The 24,101-nt window shown below is 54.1% G+C and overlaps 1 protein-coding gene across 2 annotated transcripts in view; it reads right to left on the bottom strand.

Moving 5' to 3' along the window:
* The window catches only part of QSOX1 (quiescin sulfhydryl oxidase 1), a 40,678-nt gene extending 18,644 nt beyond the window's left edge, over positions 1-22,034 (bottom strand). For both annotated transcript variants that reach the window (XM_040263869.1, XM_040263868.1), the window contains exons 1-5: positions 21,663-22,034; positions 12,261-12,361; positions 4,141-4,186; positions 3,516-3,618; positions 1,146-1,236 (exon numbers count right to left, since the gene is read on the bottom strand). In XM_040263869.1, coding sequence (XP_040119803.1) covers positions 1,146-1,236; positions 3,516-3,618; positions 4,141-4,186; positions 12,261-12,361; positions 21,663-21,930 — 609 coding nt within the window. In that variant the 5' untranslated portion in view covers positions 21,931-22,034. The remainder of the gene's footprint in view (positions 1-1,145; positions 1,237-3,515; positions 3,619-4,140; positions 4,187-12,260; positions 12,362-21,662) is intronic.
* Positions 22,035-24,101: the final 2,067 nt, after the last annotated feature.

Below are 24,101 nucleotides of genomic sequence, written 5' to 3' on the forward strand. Positions count from 1 at the left end.
GCAGCCACAGGACGGGGGGCTGTACACAGCAGGCTGGGATGGATCTTTATAAAGTACATACTCTTTGCCAAGTTACTCATCCGGGTTCTTCCCCTATGCTGTCTCACCTGCTGTTCCCAACCACTCTCTGACAAAAGGTAATTATCATACTTCAAAGACAGGGAAATGAGATCAGAAAAGTTGACTAACATGATCACAGCCATATCACATAAGTCAAGGGTCCCTACCCTCCAGGCTGCAGACTGGTGCCTCCTGTCAGATCAGCAGTAGCATTAGATTAGAAATAAAATACACAATAAGTGAAATGTGTTTGAATCATCCTGAAACTATCCCCTCCCTTCAGTTCGTGGAAAAACTGTTCTCCACAAAACCAGTCCCCGGTGCCAAAAAGGTTGAGGACCACTGATCCACTGGTTGGAGTGAAAATTCCAACCAGCCTGATTTTGTTATCTGCTTCACCTGGGAAGGGGCCCCCATATCCTCAAGAGGGACTAGATGCTCTCTGAGGTTCCCTTCCCCCAGTCTGTTACTCTGCTTCTTTGGGGGTGGGGTAGCATAGGAACAACACGAGCTTTGGAGGCAGACAGACCTGAAGTCCTGCTGTACCAACTGACTGACTGTGTGATTTTCGGCCTGTTATTTGACCATCTTTGTTAATTAGAAAAATTAGCAACTATGTGTGTCAGCAATCTTGATAAACAGCAGATATTATCATTTTCATTTTCCATGCATTTGTGTGTGCTCAGTCGTGTCCAACTCCTTGCGACCCATGGACTGTAGCCCTCCAGGCTCCTCAGTTCATAGGATTTCTCAGGCAAAAATACTGCAGTGGGTTGCCACTTTCTCCTCCAGGGGATCTTCCGGATCCAGGGATCGAACTCTAGCCTCCTGAATCTCCAACATTGGCAGGCGGATTCTTTACCACTGAGCCATCTGGGAAGCCCTCAGTTTCCAAGAGGAAGATCAAAACAGACAAAAAGGCTTTAAACGGAAAGGTCCAGCTCCTACACTTCCCCGCTTCCGCCAGCAGGGGGAAGGCCAGTGCTGGGCTAAGAAGTGCACAGGATCAGCCCTGCTCTTGAACTCACTGGGCTCTCTCTCCCAATGTCTATTCAGGAGATGCAGGAACGCTGCAGGCAGCTCACCTCTCTACCCAGGTAGGAGCCTTCCTTTTCAAAGATCAGGGCCAGGTACTCTTCACTGTTTCTTGCAAAGAATCCAGTAATCTCCCCCAGCCTGCAAGAGATACCGCTGGCAGTCACTCTGTGGTGAGAATACAGCGAAACTGCTGGTGGCCACCGTCTTGGCAGACACAGTACCGTGGGGACAGCCACACACATCTGCTGTTTCCACACGAGGCTTCGCGAAGTCTCCATGCCAGCCTCCCAGCAGGAGTAAACCAAACACTGATTCTCAAAAGATTCTCTCTCTGTTACCTCAACCTAGCTATTTCACCAAGCTATTTGGGTTGTTTTTTTCAGAGTCAGGAGTATGGGCAGTCTACGGGAGGCGAGCTTTGAGACCAGTTATTTCTATGCTCTGGCCCAGGGTAAGGCCCAGACTTAGAACTGCAGTTTTTATTGGTCCCCTAAGAGACTGCTGTTTATTAGCTATCAGACACAAGTCTTAGTCTGTGCCAAGTCACTACCAACTGGGAGACTTGCTTTTTCCTCTCCTGTAGCAGGCATAAAAGAGGAATTAAAAAATCAGAAAGTCCTGGGTGCGGAGATCTTAGAACCTATCTAATCTTAAGATTTTTAACCTCCTCATTTTAAAACAAGGAAACTAGGGTCCCAGGACAAAGGTGGAAATTAATAAGTCAAATTTTATTATTCCCCCCAAAATCAAAGAATTAAGATATAAATTGTTTTAAAAATGCAGAGTTTCCACAGAAAACAATTACACAATACAAAAGTGACCGGTGTCCTCATTTCAATAAAAGAGCAGAACCTCATCAGACACGTAACAGGACACGATGGCCTCTACTTTTATCCTCAAACTGATGATCTGTTTCCCTTCTCTAGATCCAATGACACAACAGTTGGTTACCTCCAAACTGAAGGTGCAACTTGAGGCCAATGGATTCCAGCCCAGTGACGGTAAAAACCACATGCCAGAGAGGTGGGGGCCAGAGTGACCCCAGTGGGTGGATGGATACTGACAGCCGCTGAGGTGGTAGCAGGTGTCCCCCAGGCTGGCAGAAGAGCAGGCCCCGCAGGCTGCTGTCCACACAGCCCGTCCCCTCCCATTCATTCCCTCTCACACTTCTGGAGGAGGCAGCCCTCCTGCCATCACACGTCTCTGCCTCCTCCCTAAAGCTCTTTAGGAGGATCACCTAGAGAGAGGCTGGCAGGTTTACCCAGTTGACTGCTCTTGAGATCCCTCTGGGCCGAAAGGCACCATGAGGGAAGTATGGGTATGGAAAGACAGACATAGAGACATGGTCACTGAGAAACGACAGAAGTGAGGAGCAGGGTACAGGCTGGCTTGGGTGTTTCCTGCAGAGATGGGGCCTGCTTATGGAACCCCCAAACCGCACCAAGCCTAGATATTCAGTCCAGGGTCTCTGGGAGGATGAAGAATTGGGAAAGAGGATAAAAGAAGCATTGTGACTTGGATTCAACAGCCACTGACACTTGGAAACACAATCTCTTAGAAGGGCCTCAGCTTTCGAGACACCAGCACACACACTTAGGGGGCCCTAAGCTCAGTGTCTGCCTCCCGAGGCCCTCTCAGCCTCTGGAACCTTCACTGTGTCCCGCAGCTGGGCACCTCCAGCAGTCCTGGCTGGTACTTGTATCTGTTCCTTCTTGGCCCCTCAGGTGGGCTGTCTCCTATCTGGAGTTCTCATCCAAAAGGGCAGGACCTCGTGTTTTCAATCTCCCTGTCTCCCTCATGGAGGAGTTAAGGCCAGACACTGTGCACCCTGCTATCCTGATTTCCTAGAACAGAGGCAATCCTGGGAGGCTGCCTGAATCCCAGCCTCCGGATGCTCTGCAGCACGGGGGTGGGGCGGTGGGGTGGGGGTGGTGCAGTCAGCTCCCCCTCCCCCAGGCACAGCCAGGGCTCAGGAAAGGAGCACTCTCACCGACAGGGCTTTGTGCTTCCCAGTGCCCATGCCATTCCCTCTTCCTCCCCACGCCCACCCTCTCAGGGACCCTCCCTGGGTCAGACTGAGTGACATCCTGTCTCATTCCTCAAAGGTTCCTGAGCACAGGTTGTGAGAAGCAGAGCAGGTATGACCCAGAGAACCCTGGCCCATCCTTCCCTTCCCAGCTGGTGGGGTGGGCCCTCTCACCCCCTTCAGCCCCAGGAAGTCAGGGCTTCTCCAACAATGGGAAGCCCTCTGCCAGCTGCTCACAGCGGCTCCGGGCTCCAGCCCGCTGCACAGGTGTCCACAGCATGGGCAACAGGAGGACCCAAGCCGCTGCCCGGCCCTGCTGTCCCCTCCGCCCTCTCACTGCCAGGCCTGCCATCCTGCCACCCCGCCCCAGGCCCGCCCCAGCCCCAGCTACCTGGCAGGCTCCAGCGGGGGACAGGCCGGGGGCCACGTGTCACTGTGGGACTCCAGGGCATCGATGAGCCTCTCCCGAAGCGTCTGCACATCAGCTCCGGCCACTGTAAATGACGATGGGAAAGGGGAGTGAGGAAGGGGGCGGGGGATGAGGAGAAGGGTGCAGATCCCAGCTTCCCGCACAGAAGAAAGGGCCCAGCGCACGAGCGAGACAAAGCATCTGTCAGTCCTCCTCCACGTGAGGCAGGTGGGGGTCACCCCCCGGCCCTAAGCACGGTAGAGGGACCCATTCCTCAGGGCAGGAGAGAGCACCCCAAGAGCCCTCCGCACGCTGTCTGGCTGCCCCTCTGGGTGCCCATCCCACTTCGACACAAGGGCTATTCCGGGAACACCTGACCCCGCTTCCCAGGAAGGGCTTCTTCAGCCTCATTTTCCCGGAGGAATCTTCCAGGCTGGCCGGGGAGGGCACGTTCAGGAGGACACCCCTCTGGCTTTCACTGGGGCCCTCCTCCCCCTGCAGACCTTGCTGGGCTCTCTCTCCCCCCGCAGTAGAAGCCCAGGTGAAGGAGGGAGGGAGAGGAAGACGCGGACAGCGCCAACGGGACCCCGAGAGCCGGGACACCCACCTGAGAGCGTGGTTCCTGAGCCGGTCTTGGAGAAGGCCTTAAAGAACTGGAAGCAAACACACAGGCAGGAGTCAGCGGAGCTCCGGGCAGCACAGCCACAGCAGCTGGGCTGTGGAGGCCCAGCGGTTTACTCAGCGGGGCAGCTGTGGGGAAATGACTTAACTTTTGTGAGCCTCAGTTTCTTGGTCTGTAAAATGAGAGGAGGAGGCGTCTGCTCTTGGAGAGGACCCGGGTTCCTCTCTCCAGTGTCCTGCGCCCGAGCCCTGCCCCCACGGCCCTGGAGCCCCCGGGGAAGCTGCGGCTCAGACACTTGGCTGGAGGTGGCCTGTTTCTACAAAGCCCGGGGACCCAGCATGCAGGACTAGAAAAGAGCTCCTCTGTGACTAAATGATGCAGGCCCGTCTGAAAAAATAAAGTGAAGTCACTTCACACCATCTCCCCCACCCCGGAAAATGTCAGCGGCCCTCGGAGGCCGTCTGTCCTGGCTCCTTATCTTGGAAGAGGGGCAGGGAGGCGGGCGTCTCTGGCCCCCAAGGACTCTCGGCCTGACTCGGCAGACACTCCAGAAGGGAGGTGTCTCCAGTTCGGGCCTACTGAAGGGTAGGCTTGAGCCGCTGAGGAAACAAGCCTTGTTACACATGGGCCAGGCTAACTCTCTCCGCATTCACATGACGCCCAGGGCCAGCCTGTCACCCCCTTGGGAGAGAGGACGGAGGAGGGCACCTGTGAACCTGGGCTCCCGTCTCAGTGTTAGAGAGCAGCCAGAGCCCCGGCCTGGGCTCAGGAGGGGACGGAGTTTGGTCCTCCTGACAGGTGGCTACTTAACTGCCTGAGGAAGAGCCTGCAGGGCTGGGGAGAGGTCCCTAACCTCAGGGCTACCTGTAGCCATCTTGGGCCCCCGTCTCCAACAGCACGGCCGTTGGGCCTTATCCAAGCTGGTGGCTGAGAGCAGGCCCTCGCGTCTACCAGGCCTGGATTCAAGGCATGGTTCTGCTACGCTCTTGCAGTGTGACCCTGGGCAATCTGTTCACCTCTCTGAACCTTCTCCTCTTTAAGATGAGGAAGACACTTGTCGACCTTGGAGAACTGTGACAATTCAATGGCAGCTAAAGTGCTTAGCATGGTACCTGGTGCAGACAGCAAGAAATCAACACGTTAACATCATCATCCCTTTTCCTCGTTCCTTTTAAATCCTAGGAAACACCGATCAGCTGGACCTGTCTGTTCTAGCCATTTGTAGGCAGAAAACTAAAATGTGGAGGCCACCTGCCCGCCTCTCCTCCGTGAACAGCAAAGATGTGGAGAAGTCACGCACCTCTCCCCACCTGCAACCTGCTCCTGCTGACCTCACCTAGACCCTGGACCTGGACCCTTTTATCCTCTCTCTACTTATAGCATTAATAAAAACATCTCTTCTGGGTGAAAACCATTCACTGGCACATGCCACTTGTATTCCTAATAGTGTTCTTTGTAGATACTGAATATACTTTGAATTAGGAAAATTATATGTCATCCTTATACTTGTAAAAATGAGCACACTTTTCCAGGCTTATGACATGAGATCAAGTAGAGAAGGCATGTTATAGGCTGATTTTGTTTCTCAGAAACAAAATAAAAGACCCACCTACTGGGGGTTTGGTTTGCTCACAAATTGCATCCCAGAGGTTGGCCTCTACAGCTGCAGTTACTCAGAGTGATGTGGTCCTTGTACAGACAGGACAGACTTCAACTTGCTTCCATAGGCGTAAAAACATGACTGACGCCATGGCCTTAAGCCATGTGGCTTTTCCATGGCGATAGTTGCTATTGTCCATTACTGAAGAGTAGCTGCTACCGTCCATTACTGAAGAGTAGCTGCTACCGTCCATTACTGAAGAGTAGCTGCTACCGTCCATTACTGAAGAGTAGCTGCTACCGTCCATTACTGAAGAGTAGTGTGGTGGCTCTTCTTCAACCATCAGGTCTCCAAGATCTGAGCAGGGGCCTTATGAAAAGGGGGCATGACCTCCGTCAAACGGGAGCCCCCAGACCTAAGCTGAGCCTTCTGAAGGCCGCAGCCATAGGCAGTGGGAAGTCAGATAGGGGCCTGAGTTAGGGGTATGCGGGAACTCCAAGAGCTCCCCTCACACAGCCGTCCCTTCTGTCCCAGCCACCTTCCAGAACAATGTCACCACCGGAATACTATTTCCCATACCTCACACTCTAGAAGAACTTTTTCCTATCGATCATTCTTTCTTTCACTTTTCCCCTAGTCTACCAGCTCCTTCCCTAAGCCTACAAATAGACTCAAATCTTTTTTTTTTAAAGTTTAAAAAAAAGAGAAGGGGTGAAGGATAGGAATAGAGGCTTCTCTGGTTGTGGCATGTCCCATTTTCTTGCACTGCCAAATTTCTCAAAACAGTGTGCTCTGCCTTCCCAGGAAGCCGGCCATGGCTCGGGCCCCCACAACTCAGCTGAGGGCTCCAGGCAAGCTCAGCTGACCTCTTCGGCCGTCCAGTGACCTTCCAGCCCTGCCTACTCTCTCTGCAGTATCTGACGCTACCACTGCCTGCTTCTCCTCCCCTCAGCCAGGGTTTTTTGGGCCACATCTTCCCGACACTCTCCTTTTCCACCCCATGTCGTCACCCTCCCTTGATTTGCCTGACACCACCCAGGCCTTTGTGGTCATCTTCACGGCCTTCCCCTTGCCCTCGTCTCAGCCTCGTCCTGGGCTCCTCCCCTGTGCCTATGGCCCTTGCCATCTCCTGCCCCAGTTTCTCCTCCCACCACACATCAGATTGTTTCTGTTTAAAAAGCCCAGGGAGCCACTGTCACAAACAGGGGGCTCAATCTCTGCTTTTGAATGAATGAGTGAATAAATGGGTGAACGGACAGACAAACCCATTATTTGTTTCCCTGGCTGATGTCATCTACTTTGTCCAAACGCTTTGTGGCCTGAACCCTGTCTCAGAGCCTCACCTGTCTTAACTTCTCTTTCTTCCAGAAGTCACAGCACCTGTCCCTCAATACACACACACTCTTGGAGACTGAGTCACCCCTCCCCCAACCTGTTTCTCCGCCCAGGTTCCTCATCTCACCCAGCTCCTCCCTGCCACCCAGCCCAGGACCTCCCTCTCCCCCAAGTCCTGTGTTCCATGAACCTGACCTTTGTGATCTTCTGCAGTCCTCGAGACCAGATGCCTTGTCTAAAGTAGGGCCTACCACTACTTCAGGGGCCACTACAACTGTCTCTATCTGTGCCCCTGACTCACGCCCTAGAAACAGTAATACGCTCCATCTTTTCACTCTCCAGCCATCACCCTCACTGCCACTTTGCATGGATTTCTAAAGGACAGTTCTGGTCTGATCATGTCACTCCTCCTAAAAAGCCCTTCCATCACGCCCTACTGCCAAGGAATAAAGTCCAAACTCACAGCATTGGAGGCCTTCCAGGATCTGCCCCCCACCCACACTTACCTCCCACTGCCCCCCATTTCTTACACTTCAGCTATGATGAACTTGAACCTGAACTTTCCACCCCTCCGCCTCCCAACTGGGAGAGCAGGACAACAGCTTCTTCACCTCTGCAAGCCCCACAGTGCCTGGCACAGTGTCATGGACATGGAAAGACTCAAAGGACATTTGTTCAGTTGAATAGAGAACCTCTGCCCTTTGATCAGCTTGGAAGCTCATGTAAAAATCACATTAAAATCGAGTCAGGGCACATTTTTGTCCTCTTATTAATATGCATCCTTATTAAGTCAGCTGTTGGAGGCGTGTGCCATACCCAAGGGAAACCACCACCTTCCTTGAAAACAGGCCATTAAGATGCCAGCAGTGAGTTTTCTTTCCTCCAGGAGCAGTCAGCACCCAGTCCCTTTCCTCTCAACACTTTGCCCAGGAGTTTCTGCTTCCCCCAACCATGGGGATCTCCCCAAAGGCGGGTGACCGGATGGCCTTGGGCAAGTCTTTGCCAACCTATCCAGGAACAGCTGCCTTCCCAGGAGGCAAATAAGGCCAAGCAGGAAATACACTCGCCAGGAGCAACCATCAGTGGAACTGAGTCCAAGCCTTTGAAACAAGTTTTAAAGAAAATGACCTCCAAATTTCTTACAGTGAGCCTGTAAGATATGCACAAGCTTAACGGTTCCTACCCTGTGGACTGTCCGTGGAGGAGATGCCTGGGAGAGCGTGAGTGACTGCCGAGAGCGAACCCACCTTCTTTTCCAGAGAGGCTGGAGACATCTTTCTGAGCCCTGTCCCCCCCTCCCTGACATCTCACCATCTAACAGAGACAAAAAATAACAGCCCAGACTGCAACCCCTACTCCCAGCCTTGAATTCCAGGATGGGCCATCCCTGGGCTCCCTCCTCCAGGGGCCCTGCCTCAGCCCCCACAGGAGGCTCCAGCCAGATCAGCCTTCCCAGCTCACCACATGGCTCTGCCCACAGCCTCTGCCCTCACATCCTCCCCTGCCCACGCTCCTCCTCCCAGCCAAACCCGATCTGTCCTCACACCCTGCGGAAGTCTCCCTCCTCTGGGTGATCCTCCTCCCACATGAAGGCCTCTCTGACATGGGAAGAAGAGTTCAGTGAGCCCAAACTCCCCGTGTTCACCCCAACACATCACTCCCTGCCTGGCAACTAGCTGGGCGCTCCAGTGCCCTGCAGACAGCACTCTCCTGTCTGGCCGGCCTCGCTTATCTTTCTGGCTGTGACTTACAGGTCTGGCCTCTCTGCAACGGTGAGCACGTGGCTGTATCCACAGAAAACACTCCACAGCTGCTGACAGATGGACTGCCTCAAATGCGGCATCACGGAGGGGCTACCACGAGCCCATGGGCAACCGGAAGGAAGACCACTAAGGTTCATGGAACTCTGGTGAACACCACAATGCCTTGGCACTCTTACCTGTAAGACCTCATTTCACACGTGGCAACCATCTATTCAGGAGATATTATCATCCCATTTTTCAGACAAGGAAACTGAGGCTGGCGGCTAGGGCATTGTAAGCAACTTTCCGAGTCACAGTAAGCAGTAAGCAGGGGAGCCAAGATTTGAACTCGTGCAATTATCTCCTCAGAATCTTGCAAAGGGAAGACTTCTGTCTGCACCCATGCGAGGCTGCTGCTTTCTGTAATCTTGATCCCAGCCAGGCCCTCGGCTGCACTGTTCCATTACCCACTGAGGGGCACTCCTGTGACTCATGGCAAACCTCCCTGACCCCAGGTTCCGGCCTCTAGGTCCCCAAGCACAAGCCAGAACCTGCTTCCAGCTATCCTCTCCCTCACCTCTGTTCTCTTCCAGCTGAGCACAAGCTCCCGTCTGATGGGGCCCTGACGCAGCTGGCCCGCCCTGCAGGGCCAGCTGTTTGCTAAACAGGATGGGCTGGTGGAAGCTGTTTGCTCAGGGTGACAAGGGGCAGGAAGCAGGGGAAAAGGCTAATGACACACGTCACTGGGGTGGCCAGACTCCTGTGTGGGCCTGTCCCCTTCACACCAGCAACCCTCTCTCTTCGGCCTGTTCATCATCTTAGAGCTTTCAGCCTTCGTGGGTGGGGGCGAGAACAGGCTCCAGTCCCCAGGGGATCAGGGCTGTCTCTCTGGCCGGCTGGCAGCCAGGGCCACCTCTGGGCTCTGCATTGCTTTCCAGGGAGTCCAGCCATGCTGCTCACAGGCACACGGGGCTCTCAGGAGGCCGGAATTTCTGGAGATTTGGAATCTGAGTAGTGTTTCCCAAACACCAGAAGCAATCTAGCGGTAAGCTGTAAAATCAACTTAGTGAATCACAGCCAGTATTTGTTTTTTTTTTTTTTTTTTTTAATAAATAGAATAGAAAATATCAGTGTGTACTGCACTTACTAAGAACATTGTTTTATGAAACGACTGCTTTTAGGGACAATGGATCCAAACCGACTTCTGGATCTCCTTGTAAATATTGCTGGCCACAGTACCAAGATTTGAAAACCACTGCTTAGGGCCTTAGAGCTGAGATGTACCGGTAGCTAGAACTACATGCGCCCTGGTCCAGAGCCCTGAGGCCAGGGCACCGGGTGCCTCTCTTTGCCAGAGCTGAACTGCAGGCTGCCTGGGAGAGGCTGAGAGGTCACCACATGGGTCTCTGGAGTTCTGAAGAAATGGACAGGTGACTCCCAGCCCAGCCCCGCCTGGCCTGGCCTGGTGCTGCCCATGTGGAGGCAGGAGAGGTCAGGGAGCCCAGCTCAGGGGCCCTGCCAGTGCCCCTCCCACAGCCAGCTGGGTGGCTGGGGAGATGATGACTCACTTGAGGCACCCGGGCTGCGTGTGCTGCGTGACTTGGGTAGGCGCCGAGAAGCCCTGGATCTCCTGGTGGAGCTGGGTCGCCTCCTGCACACCCACTGAGCCCCAGCCTCTCCCAGACAGAAACAGAATGTCCCAGGTGCCAGGCCCCACGGAACCCGCCGAGAAGGTCCCGACCTGGCCACAGGCCCATCACCAACCCTCGTCCCGAGGTGGCTGGACCCCTGTGCAGAACCCTCAGTGGGACCAAAACTCTGGCCTGTGAACAGGGACTCCTGCCGTCACCCTGACTCTTTCCCTCAGCTTCCCACAAGGGGTTGCTCGCCCTGACTCATCAGAAAGAAAAGAAGGCTCCATGCTGCCCCTGGAGAATAATTTTGAATATTTCAAGTTACATATCTTGGGGTTGGGGATAGGGCAGCGGCCCCATCATGGGAGTCTTTAACGTAAAAGAGCTGGTTGATAGAAAATGTCTCTGCTGCCACCTCTAAATGATAACATCAGCCGCTGCTGCCTCAGGACACCTCCCAGGCCAGTGGAATGGGGGCTTAGGGCCCTCACCCTAAGTGGTAAACAGGAGTGCGGGAGGGAGCTCTCTTGGGCCACGGAAACCCTGAACCCAGCAGGAGGTCACTGGCCATGAGAAGGGATCATCTCATGGACTCAGAGCTGGAAATGGCTGGAGGAGAATATGGATTCAGAACTGGATGTGTCTGGAGGAGCCCAGGGTCTTACTCTCCAGATGAATTCTCCGGGTGTCCTCAGGCTCAGATATGGTTCACAGTTCCACGTGGCAAGTGAAGCCCCTGAACTCAGATCTCTTGTTCTGGGGACAATGCTTGGCTTTTCAGTCCTCAAAGGCATTTCCTGCTTAATCCTAGTGGAAGCAGAGGAAACTGCTTTTCTAGACGCCATTCTGGCGGGGGGAACAGGCTAATTATCCATGGCTGGAGAGAGAGATGCGGATGCGGATTCTTTAATTTGGAGGAGAGCTAATTGGATTACAGCCGGACCTGAGCCCTGAGGAGGGCACACAGACTTGCTGCTCTGGGCTTCCCAGGGCCTCCGACGAGAGAGCCTTGGAAGGCGTCCAGATGCTAACTAAGTGGCTGATGCCCTGCGGGGGGCAGGCGAGGTCTCATCAGAGCACTCATGCTGCCTGCAGCCAGAGCCGGGTGACGGGCCGCCATGTGTCAAGTGTGACGACTCCTGTGATGGGCACCCCTGCAGCCCGAGGCGTGGGGCTAAGGCTCTCCAGACAGGTCACTTCCGAGCCACTCAGGTTCAAGGCACTGGCCTGAGGAGGATGAGGCCTGCCAGTGTCTCCCAGGTCCTTTTCAGGGAGACCATGAGGTCCTCTGAGTCTGATCCTGCCCCCAGGTGTGTCAGAGCCTAAACCCTGGTTTTACATGGTTGAGATCAGCCCTCTAAGGCTGGGAGGTCGGGGGGCGGGGGCGGGGGGAGGAGTTGATTGGAAAGAGGCTCCCAGAAGCTGGGAGCTCTCACCAACCTAGGAGATGATCACTTTTTTTTTTTTTTTTAGATGATCACTTTTCACAGTGAAAATCTGTGGGTCCCAACACGACAACACACAGCCCCTTTTTATAAAGGGGAGAAGGTCACCCACCAAGTGAGCCTCTTTCTTTTCTGCCTCCCAGTTCACATGCCTTTCTGCCTCTAGAGAAGGTGTCTCATCAAAGCACAGGACTCCAGGGGCTGGGATCTAAGCAGGTCAGGCCCAGAAGCCTGGGAGGACCCCCACAGAGCTCAGCCGGGCAGACGCCAGGGAAGCACGGGGCAGCCGGCAAAGTGCTCCAACGACACTGGCCCCCCAGGCCTGCACTGCCCCCTCCCGGTCACACACCCTCACGGTCGGGAAGCCAGGGATGTTGAAGTCTCTGCAAACTGCGCTGTTGGTCTCCTCAGCACAGTCCAGGGCAGCGAGATTCAGCGCCGGCCTCCAATCTGAAATGACAAAAAACAAAAAAACCCTGGGGTAAGTATAATCCATCCCCACCAATGCCCATGGCACCTGTCCCAGAAGCTCTAAGGAGAATGGTCACCCCTTCTCCAAAAAAGGGCCTCTGAGATAGCTGGGTTATTCTGCATTTAGCCTGCGCTTAGGGCACAGTTACCCAGCACCAGCAGCCTACTCAGGACAGCAATCTGTGTTTCTCCATTATTCGCGGATGGCGGAGGGACACAGGGGTTGAAGGGAGGTGTGAGACCAGCCTGGCCCTCCTGGGGAAAAGCCTCTGGGATGTTGCCTCAGCCCCTGCTGGCCTCTAGAGAGGGTCAGCTCCAGAAGGGTGGAGAGCATGCCTCAGGAGTTCTGAATTCCCCAGTGGACCCTCGGTGAAGGCTTCCATGGCCAAAGGTGCTGGCTGTCAGCCCCTGGGACACAGGGCGGTGAGGACCGGCTGCCCAACCAGAGATGAAGGCCGAGGTCTAGAGGAGGCGGCAAAGACACCTGGGACCTAGAGCCGCTGGGAAAGAAGCCCCAAGGCCAGGTCTGGAAGGAGTCGAGCAGCGCCCCAGGCCAGTTGCTTGGACACCCTGCTCCTTTGTCAGGCCCCAGGCCATGAGTCTCTCCCCCTGTTGGAACTTACTGGCAGAGAGAACAATGGCATCGATCTGGGCTGCAGCCCACGATCTGGGAAACAGAAAATAAACTCATCAACCAGGCAGGCCCTGTGAGCTCCAGCTCCAGGTCAGGTGCCCCAGGAGTACCCACCAAAGTGCCATGTTACAGTAAGGCTGCTCCTGCCAGGCGGCAAGACAGGCACATGGAGCTGCACAGACCATGAGGTGGCAATGGAAGGGTGGTGCCACGCTGAGTGGCACAGGGCCCTGGGGGAATGTGGCCACAGGGGAGACCAGCCCTGGGACCATGCAGGGACCCGGCAGGAAAGGTGTGAGGAGAGTGGAGCCTTGACAGTCATCGAGCTGCCAGGGAACCAGGGCACGGGCTTGGCAGGCGAGGAGCAGGTGGACTGTGAGGGCATGTACACAGGCCAGGCGGGCTGCAGAGGCGCTGCTGGGAGGCAGGCAGGGGCCAGCATGGGCGTGCAGGCAGGGGGTCTGGGCTGACTCCCACAGCGCCCTGCAGCATGGCATTTCTGGGCAAGTGAGGGAAGGAGCAAGCTTGCCCGGGGATTCTGGGAGCCCACATCTTCCCCAAAGGGCCCTTTACCTCCCATCTGGAGCACAGGATGGGGTGGGGTAGGGGGTTGATACAGGCAGCCCACCCAGAACCCACTAATGACAGAAGACTAACATCCAAGTAACATCCCCAAGACCCAGGACCTCTTACCCACCCCAGAACTGTCCCTTAAAACATCTGAAAAACCATCGGATCTCCCAAGAACTTTTTATGCCCACAGGAGAAGGGGCCCCCTCACTTCCATGACAGAAGAACCAGGATACCACTGCATACCCTGTCCCAGCCCTCAAAGGAAAGGCTCTGAAGGTTCAGAGCAGCCAAGCTGGTCCTTCTAGGGGTGACACAAGGGAGGGGGTCTGGAACTGTGAGGCAGGCCAGAGGCAATGCCCACTTCCTCCCCACCCTCCTCCCCATGTGCTTTCGGGCTGGCAGTCTCTTCTTGGCACTGAATCCCAGTGGGAGAGAGACGTGAGGATGGGGGAGTGGGGCATGAATGGAAGTGTTCTGCAGAGACAGGTGAGCCCCAGCCTGTGATGCCATTTCCCCAATGTCCCCCCATCTCATCGAACCCCATTTAGGGAGCTCCTGGCTCCCCTGGCACAGAAGGGTAGCCTTTTGAGCTACAGACGCCTGCCAGCCTGAATGGCCTGTGTCCTTTGGTCTTACACCTAGCTGGCAGGGCGGCCTGCACAAATGGGGCTGTGGTCAGTGATCAGGGTCTGCTCCGTGCTAGGCTCGGGACAGCAGCCCTCCTGCCCTCCCTGCCCCTCTGCCCTCCCCATCCCAACCCCCACGTGGGAGGGACAGAGTCAGGCAGTCCAGCCATGCGGAACCGCTAATCCCAACCAGCTTCCGTGTCCCGTCCACCCTCCCTCGCAAGTCTCCTCCCGCCCACTCCCTAGTCTAGTCTCCTTTCCCCCGCTCCTGGGTTCTTTATCTCTAACCTCACCTCTAACCACCCTCCCAGTGAGCTAGTGCAGGGTTTCTTGTCCAGATGAAAAGTCTCATTTCCCTCCTGGCTAAAGTTCTACTATGCTCTATCACCGGCTTAGCTGGCCTCCAGTGATCTTTCCTATCTACAGATCTATGTCACTCTCTATTCAATATTCTTTGGTGGCCCCATTGCCTCTAGAAGAAAACCTATAGGCATAAGGCCTTTTTTGGTCTGGTCCCTCCCCACCCAGCATCCCCTTACCACTTCCCCAAATCATACCCCAGGAACTCTGAGGGTTTTCTTCTTTCTTAAAAGCACAGTGCTCACCCAGGCTACTCCACGGCCACCTTTACCCTTTCAACAAGCTTCCAGGTGTCAGGTACAACTCAGTTGGAACAGGATTTCCCCCCAGAAAGAGTCATCTTCCAAGCCCAAGGCTCAGGACCCTGTGCTCATTTTCACCACACAGTTCCAAGCCTGTCCATCCCTCAGCCTGTCCATCCTTGCATCCTCCTTGCCAAGCTTCCGCATTACCTTGAACTCAATAGGTTCTCAGCGACTATTAACTGAATTACACAACTGACCCCACTCCAAGGGCTGCTTCAAAGAACCCACCTGCCAAGGCAGGACTCGAGTTTGATCCCTGGGTGGGGAAGAGCCCCTGGAGGAGGGCATAGCAACCCACTCCAGTATTCTTGCCTGGAGAATCCCATGGACAGAGGAGCCTGGCAGGCTACAGTCCGTGGGGTTGAAAAGAGTCAGACACGACTGAGCAACGTAGCACGCAAGGGCCATTCCAGGGCTGGAACATCTCCCAGCCGCATTCTATCCTCAGGTTCAGATAAGGAGTGAGGTGAATGCCTATCACCTGCAGGAGCAGGAGAAGCAAACAACCCAGGGATGGGATCGTGCCCTGGATCACAGACAGAGCACCCCAGAGCTCCTTTCTATGGCGCCTCTCCTCTCCAAGGGAGGCCCAGCGAAGCGTAAGAAGTACAGGTCTCCCCGTAGGGTCATCTAGCACACCCCAGGCTCGGCTTCCTCAGCTCTGTGTCTAGGGCTCTGGTCATTTAGTTCGGGGAGACCCCCAGGAAAGATCCAGCTGTTCTCAAGAGAGTCAACAAGTCAATTAGATCTAAGGGCGGAAGAGAGACAATTTTGAGTCCTTCCAACAGTGAGGGCCCCTGGCCAGGGGTCTCACAGGGCCACTTGGCAGGGTGACCAAGGACAGCAGGCCTCAGCTGCTCCTCTCCTCTCAGAGGCTACAGGCTGCTCTCCCTCAGGCCAAGTTGTTGCTTGCTGCTCGCTGGGGAATGAGGTTCTCAAGGGACTGGCAGGGGGGTGGGGTGGGGGTGAGGACTCAAAGCTAGTGCTCCATGAGCACCCATGGCACGCTCCAGACTCTCTCACCCCACCACCGCCTCGGGCACCATTTCCCCTTGGTCGCCAAATGAGGACAGGAACCAAGAGGCCTCCAAGGGACCCAAGGCCTACCAGACCCCAAAACCCACTTTCGTCCCTCTACCTCACCAGGGTCAAGACACTCCCTTTGTATTTTTGCTGTTTACTCTGATTACAAAGGGCTTCCCTGGTGGCCTAGCAGGTAAAGAATCCGCCTGCAATGGGGGAGACCTGAGTTCTATCCCTGGGTTGGGAAGAGCCCCTGGAGAAGGGAAAGGCTACCCACTCCAGGATTCTGGCCTAGAGAATTCCATGGACTTTGAATTCCATAGGTTTGCAGAGTCAGACACGACTGAGCGAATTTCACTTCACTTCTGATCACAACCTTCCCCATGAGAGAGAGAATGGTTAAAACAGTTTCCTCTTCTAGCTACATACCATTCTCTGCAACACACAAGGGTTGGTCAATATCACAGACTCAGCCCTTACTCAGATGATGATATCAGGCATGTTAGGTTATTGTATGCCTTCTTTATATAATTTAATGTGCACAACTCCACTATGAAAAAGTAAGAAGGTATTTAGCTCTAGACCTGCTTTCTTAGACTGTAAAATAGAGATCAGATAACTGTGCCCAAGGTACACAACTAATCAGTGGTGAATATGGGATCTGAACCTAGGATTTGAGCCTCTCTGCTGGTCTCGAGGGGGCCCGGGACACAACAGAGTGTTACTCTGTTCAGCCAGGAAGCTCGGAGGGGATGGGGTGGGGAGGGTGTTAGTAATGGGAAAGGCTGAGATGGGGGGAGGTGGTGGTGATGCCTGAGAGTTCTCAGCTCCTGGCTCCTGGAAGTCTGCGACTCTTCTCTTTATGCCTTGATTCCCTCTACCTCCAGGAAATGGAAACCCAGTGCCTCTTCTTACCAGCCCCAGCCCGAGGGGGAGAGGGAGGCTGGGGCCAGTCAGGTGCTGGGAGAATCCAGGCTGAGGAATGTTTCTCAGGAATATCAATGTCAATACCTTAATGAGCCATAACGACCAACACAGATCTGGTGTGATACTAGTCACCGCAGGTCTGACAATTCATCATTCTAGTAACAGCACCAGGAATAAAGACAGCCTTATTTGGGTGCCCGGCTGGTAAAGCTAAGCCACATTTAAGGGAAGTGCCCTGCTGTCAAAAAGGAACATAGCTGGGCGGGGGAAGCTTTCTAAGGTGTTGGGTGACTTAATACCACAACCTGCAGGCCTAACACTGAATAATCGGCAGCCTCAGCCCAGCCCTCCTCTCGGGGGAGAAAAAACTTCCCTGTACAATTACTGCCCTGGCAAAGTAATCTCTCCACTGACAAGAGAGTAAGTGAGCAAATGGAGGGGATGAGAGGGGAGGTTTAGGGTAGGCAGGGGACAGCTGTAGGCCTTGGGGTGGCGGGAGAGGGAACACCTTGTGATGAGGGGGGTGGGGTGCACCCCTTCTGGAGTCACGGGCAGCGTCCCCCCCCCCACTCACAAGGCCGGGAAGGGGCACTGGACCCGGAGTCACAAGGCCTGCTCACGGCTGTTACTGGCCAAAGCACCATGAGCACCTCACGTCTCCTCTCTGGATCTGTTTCCTTTCAGGTCAAAGAGGGCCAAGATGAAGGTCTCTTAAGTCCTTTCCAGCTCTGATAACCACTCCTGCCAAGGAGAATGGCTGTAAGACCTCGGAGGGTGATGCAGCCCGGGCCTCTATTCAGGCAGAGGCCAGGCCTGCCCCAGCCACAGGAGCCAGTCAGATGGAGAGGTCAGAACGAGATCCCACCTGAGTCTCCGGGAAGTCCTTCTGACTCAGGGAGCTGGAGCCGGGCCTAGGCTGTTCCCACCACGTCCCTTCCCCCTTGATGCCAGCTTCTGGGCCATGAGACCATGACATGGCCAAAATGCCTTCCCCGCCCCTCACACCAGGCTGACACCCTGGGTCTGAGTCAAGGGGAGCCACGGCAGCAGCAGAAGGCCGGCTCCCCACGGCCTCATGGGGGATCCCGTGAGGCTCGTGTCCCCAGTCTGCACAGGTGTTCAGTGAGCGGCTGCCCTGGGCCAGGCTCTACACCAGTAGCGCAAGGGTACCAGCAGGATGGAAGGGCCACACCTGGGAGAGAAAGGGGGGGACTAACACCCCTCGCTGTCACTTAGCACCCACGTTTCACACATCTCATCTCCTCGCTCTTCACCTGCAGTACCTTTCCTCCGTCTCCCGCCTCACCACCTGGCCTGGCTCTGAAAAGTCAGGAGGAGCTGGGTGCAAGAACCTCCTCCAATGCAGACACAGAGAACAGACTTATGGACCCAGGGCTGGGTAGGGGGGGGCGGGGAGGAGGAGAGGCTGGGACTAATGGAGAGAACAGCATGGAAACATATACACGACCATATGGAAAACAGATAGCCAGTGGGAATTTGCTGTATGACTCAGGAAACCCAAATTGGGGCTCTGTGACAACACAGAGGGGTGGGATGAAGTGGGAAGTGGGAGGGAGAGGCTCCAGAGGGAGGGGACGTATATATACCTATGACTGATTCATGCTGATGTACGGCAGAAACCAACACAATATTGTAAAGCAATTATCCTTCAATTAAAAATAAATACATAAAAAAAATAATAAAGAACCTCCTCCAACATCTGCGTAATCTTGGGCAAGTTACTTAACTGTTTTGTTTTAAACAGGGCTATCTGTTGCTCAGATGTTTTCTCACAAAGATTGTATAAAGGCCTGTAATGGCCTATAAAGGCCCTTAGCACAGTGCCGGGCAGAAGGCAAGTGTGTAATAAATAACTGTTTAGATAAAGGCCTCTGTGACTTTGCCCTTCCCTGAATTCCCAAAATAAGAAATGGCTAAGCCACACTCCTTTGACCCTTTTCAAATATGGCTTCTTAAGGGTGCCAATTTCCCTGCTGGGTGATTTACCCAATAGTAATGTAAACAATGCTTTGTACACAGAAGTCACTCAACAAATATTTGCTGATTGATTAGCCAGTAAAGAAGCCTGAAGGTCTAAAAGGAACACAATTTCCTAAATGTATGGTGAGGTAACAAAAGCTGCTCTGGAATAGAAAGGGATGATCTGGGTCCTTAGAAACAGGTGCTTTGCCCCAGGGTAACAACTGCCCCAGAGAACCTAGCCCACAGGTTACCGAAGAAATGAGCCCTGGCCAGTCAGATTAAATGCCTAAGGCCCACTGGGCAGGATTGCATAATTTTCTCCCCCACTTCCACCCCACCCATGACCTTCCACAGTCTCATTGTTCCTACCCAACACATTCATACCAAAGGCAGAGGGCAGGGGCCACAGGCCCCTGGGCCCAAGGTGGTGGGAGAGCAGCCCTCTGCTGGTCCACAACCAAACTTTCTCAAGGAACCTCAGAACACAGAGGTGTTGAAGGACCTCACCAGGAAACACTTCCTCGGACTGGAGTGGAGGCATTCTTTATCACTGCAACACAACACCAGATTCAACAAGTCGGTTCCCCCAACCTGATCCTGCTTAGGGAGCTGACACCTCCATGGCTCATGGGAGACTTCAGGTTTTCACCTAAATCTCCCACCTCTCATGGACTGCGGTTCATCTCCACAGACACTGTTTTCCTTTCTAAGGGTAAGTTTTGACTTGCATTTTTTAGGGAAAGACTCTTACTTCCTACAGTGGGGAGAAGACCGTCATCTAGGAGCAGGCGGGGTCAGTGTCTGGATGTACAATTCACTGGAAATCTCTAGGTTGCAAGAGAATGAACTCATGAGTCAGCTGGAAGGTAATCTTTCTGTTCCTCACTCTCAAGATCTAAGAATCTTCTAGATGGAGTCCATCTGTAGCCACTAAGGACCTCTTATGGCCTCAAAGTAGAAACTGACCTAGGAGTTTTCATAATGTTCAGGCCCACAGTGTCCCCTGAACACCTAACACTGCTTAGGTGTTCAGATTCCACGTTCAACATTCTACCTGCCTCCTGCTTTGACCAGATGTGTAGATATCACTGAAATCGCATGAAGAACTGCTGAGAAAAGGCACGTTTAGGTGACAGAACTGTAGAGGCCTGCAGACAAGTGTCTACATGTAATTTGGAGGGAAACTGGTTTATTAGTTTTGTTTTAAAATAACTTTCCAAGACCATATGGATAGCAGATGATACATCTTTCCATCTGGCCACTTCAGGAACCACTGTGCAAGCTGCTCCAGAGAAGAGGGGGCCTGAGTTTGAAAACCAACATCTACAAATCTACAAATGTAACATAATAACATCTACAAATGTAACAACATCTCTGTGTGTTGGTCACTCAGTCATGTCCAGCTCTGTGTGACCACAGCCCGCCAGGCTCCTCTGTCTGTGGGATTCTCCAGGCAAGAATACTGCCCTCCTCCAGGGGACCTTCCTGACACAGGGATCGAACTCGTGTCTCTTATGTCTCCAGCATACACAGGTGGGCTCTAGTACCACCAAATGCACTCCTCTACCGCAAACAGTTAAGTTTATCAAAAAATACCAACAGCACAGCAGGGGAACAACAGCCCCAGTTGTTTTCTCTCCAGGAAGAGGCCTATTCCCCAAGACAACTGCAGTCCTCATTCAGTGACCACTGAAGGCCAGGAGCCCTGCTAGGGCCCTAGCACCCTAAGCTGGAAATAGCTCCATTCAGAGCAGCATATCAGAAATACACCACTACCACATACCAGCCCCGCCCAAATACCCACCACCCGGCTAGACAGATGGATTGACCCCACAGGGATCCCGACTTGCAGAAAGGAAACTGAGATACTGTACATCAAGTACTTACTCAGGAGGCTGACATTCATTGTAGTAAGCACTAGATAAATATAAATTACTATGGTTGCCATATTTATTCAGTTCCAAAACTTAAGTTTTTAAAAACATTTCTGTAATGGAGGATGCCTTTAAATCTCTATCCATCTATTAGTGATCGTCTTATCCCTCTACCTCTCAGGCTGATAGTAAAAGAATTGGCAATTGATGGTCTCTTTAGAATGAAGAAAACATGGTATTAGTGGCCAGGCCAATGAATGGTAAAATGGAGTAAGGGCCAAAGACACGCCAAGAGACTGCCCTCAATCAGGCCTCTGGGCTCCTTAGGTTAAAGCAGAAGGTGGGGGAGATAGAGAAAGAGGGCCCAGAAACTAAAGCTGGAGGCAGCAGGTCAGGAGAGGCCTGGAAACAGGAAACAGGGAAACTGCCTCAAAGATAAAGCTGAGAAAGGAGTCTACGTACCAGCTGGGTCTGCTAGCCAAGGGGTGGGGCAAGGAAGGAGGGAGTGGGGATAAGAGGGCGGTCGAATGAGTACTGATCCCATCGCAACTGGGGAACTCGGTAGGAGGGGTGCTGCTGCCACAAGGCTGAACTACGGGAAGCCGTGTAAGGTGTTAGCGAGGAGGAACAAAGGCGACCACGTCGCAGGCATGGGGGCCGTAAGCCGGCGGAGGACTGACAAGGAAAGCAGGGCAGGTCTGGGGACCCAGACCGCGGGAAGAGGGAGAGAAATTCGGGACATCGGCCAAGGGGAAAAAGAAAGGGAAGGGCGGGAGCTAAAGATGGAGCTGAGAAACTGGGCGCGGGGGTGGGGTGGGGGAGTGGGAGGTGCAGAAAGAAAGATGGGCGGAGGTGATGGGCAGGGGCAAGCGGGCAATGCCGAAGGGCGCTCCGCAAGGCAGGTGGCGGGGATCCGCCCGGATGGGAAGAGGAGAGCGAGTCTCCCCCCACCCAACCCCGGCACCCAGTTCTCACCTTTAACGTCGTTGGCCAGTGCCTTCCACGTCGGGGCGAAGGCGATGCAGTGGCCACACCAGGAGGCGAAGAACTCCACCGCCCAGGCGCTGCGGGAGTCCAGCACCGTGCGGCGCAACGTGTCCGCCCGCAGCAGCGTCAGCGGGTCGGAGGACGAGTAGAGCGCCGAGCGCGGGGCCGCGCCAGCGCCACGCACCGCCAGCAGCAGCGACAGCAGCATCAGCAGCCGCGACGGCGGCGGCCCGGAGCCGCGGCCGCACCACCCCATCCTCGGCCGTCGCGCCGAGGTCACCGCTGCGCACAAGTTTTCGGAAGACTTGGAGCTCAGCGGCTCCGCCGCGGCACCTCCTGCCTCCGTCGGGAGGCGGAGCCCGCAGACCCCGCCCGCCATGGTCCGGTCCCGCCCCTGGCCCCGCCCCTGGCCCCGCCCGCCGGCCAGAGAGCCGACGAAGGCAGAAACCCGGCGCTGGTCTCCCTGCCCGGCTGAGAGCGCCTCTCTTCGCCGTTCGCCGAGACCTCAGAGCTCCTCGGGTTCTCGCCTCCGCCTGCAAAAGGCGGAGAGCGCAGCCCAGGCCCCCGAGCCCCGCCCGCCAAATGATAGGTGTGGAACATCCGCTGGGGCAGAGTCCCGGGCGACAGAGTCTCTCTGGGCAACCCGGGGAAGTCGTTTGGCTTCTCATGGGCCCCGTATCCAACGGAAAAGGAATCCGTTGGAATGGATTGGACCGATGGACGTTGTTCCCGGAAAGTGCTGGGGATCCCACCAAGCGACGAGAAGTTGTGACTTAGAAGCATGGGAGAAAGGGAGGGGTGGAAAGAGTCTCTTGAGTATGTAACCACCATGACTCCACTGGGACCAGATGTGTCCACACCGCCTGAGGCCTGTGACCGTCCAAGGAAAACATTATTCGAGGGCTTCCTGGTAATGAATTAGAAGCTCCCTCCCATCATAGACTGGACTGGATTGGCGTGGCCCATTGGGTGGCGTCAGAGTTTGTTCAGCGCGCAGTTCTGGCCACCCTGAAGTTGTTAGGAAGATTCCTGAGATAGGGGCTCCCAGCAGCCCAGGTCCCCCACATCTAACCCTCCAGTCTGCTCACGGATCTCCATATTCACTTACATATCCCTCTCAGGAGTAACCCAATAACTAATCTTGTGTGCGTGTGTGTAAAGGTGTTAATGATTAATTTCCCCTGCTCTACCTTTCATAGCTCCAATGCTGAGTTATCTTCAGGGGAGCAGGTGATCCTCAGAGTGTTGTCACAAGTGATCTTTTTCCTCTGTGCCTCCTGGGTTAGCCCACCTCACTTGTAAGTCTTCTGAGACTAGATTTGTTATTCATTCATCATTTATCGAGTAGTTACTTTGTGCAAGGCGCTGCTGTAGGTACCAAGGCTAAGGCAGTACATAAAACCAAAACTCTACAGTCATGGAACCTACATAGACAAGGATAGAGGCATAAACGTAGATCCTGTGTTGACAAAGGCTCTGAAGAAATGTACAGTGAAGAAAGACTAAAGTGACAGAGGAAGCGGTATTTTATTTTAGGCAGGGAGGTCAGGGATAGACCCATCCCTGATATTTACAGGGCCGGGGCAAATAGTGCAAACGAAGATAAACATACCATGCATGTGAGCTCAGTCGTTAAGTCGCGTCCGACTCTTTGCGACCCCCGTGGACTGCAGCTCTCCAGGCTCCTCTGTCCATGGGATTTCCCAGGCAAGAATACTGGAGTGGGTAGCCATTTCCTTCTCCAGGGGATCTTCCCGACCCAGGGATCGAACTCATGTCTCCTATATTGGCAGGCGAATTCTTTACCACTGAGCACCTGGGAAGGCCCACACATATGTCTACATAATTTAAAATTATAAGCCAGTCTAAACTTAAGTAAAATTCCTGTCCTTTCATCTTAACAAGTACACAGTTACAAAAATCTGGAAGGCCAAACTTAAGTTTAGGATTCTCAGACTCCCCCTAAGATGTGCACTGGAATGGGGCTTCTTGTGTGGTAACTGGTCCCTGGCCCTCAACCTTCCTCCCATTCTTTGCACCCCAGCTCTGTCCCACACTTCACGGGACCTTGTGCCTGCACCTATAACATCCCTGTCTGCACATCTGAGCTCCAGCCATACCTTTAGCAAATAGCCCCTCCTTGGTTCCTCAAGAGAATAGACCTTGAGAAAAAGGCTGATGTAGTCTCTAGAAGTTGGCCTGGTGCTCTTGGAATAGGGAGTTCTAGGGTCTCGGGTACTCCCAGTATGATCTAAGAAGAGGCGAGGCACAGGAGCTTTGGGTGGGCACATCCCCTTGACCCATGAGCTTCTAACTCTGTGGAAAGGGGCATGGCTGGAAGAGAACTGGAGAGCTCAGAAGACAAGGTAGGGGTTCCTCTTGCCCCCAGTCTGAAGGCAGTTCTAATGAGGTAATATTTGATCCAAA

This window comes from Oryx dammah, unplaced genomic scaffold, assembly GCF_014754425.2.
Source record: "Oryx dammah isolate SB20612 unplaced genomic scaffold, SCBI_Odam_1.1 HiC_scaffold_21, whole genome shotgun sequence".
Taxonomy (NCBI): Eukaryota; Metazoa; Chordata; class Mammalia; order Artiodactyla; family Bovidae; genus Oryx; species Oryx dammah.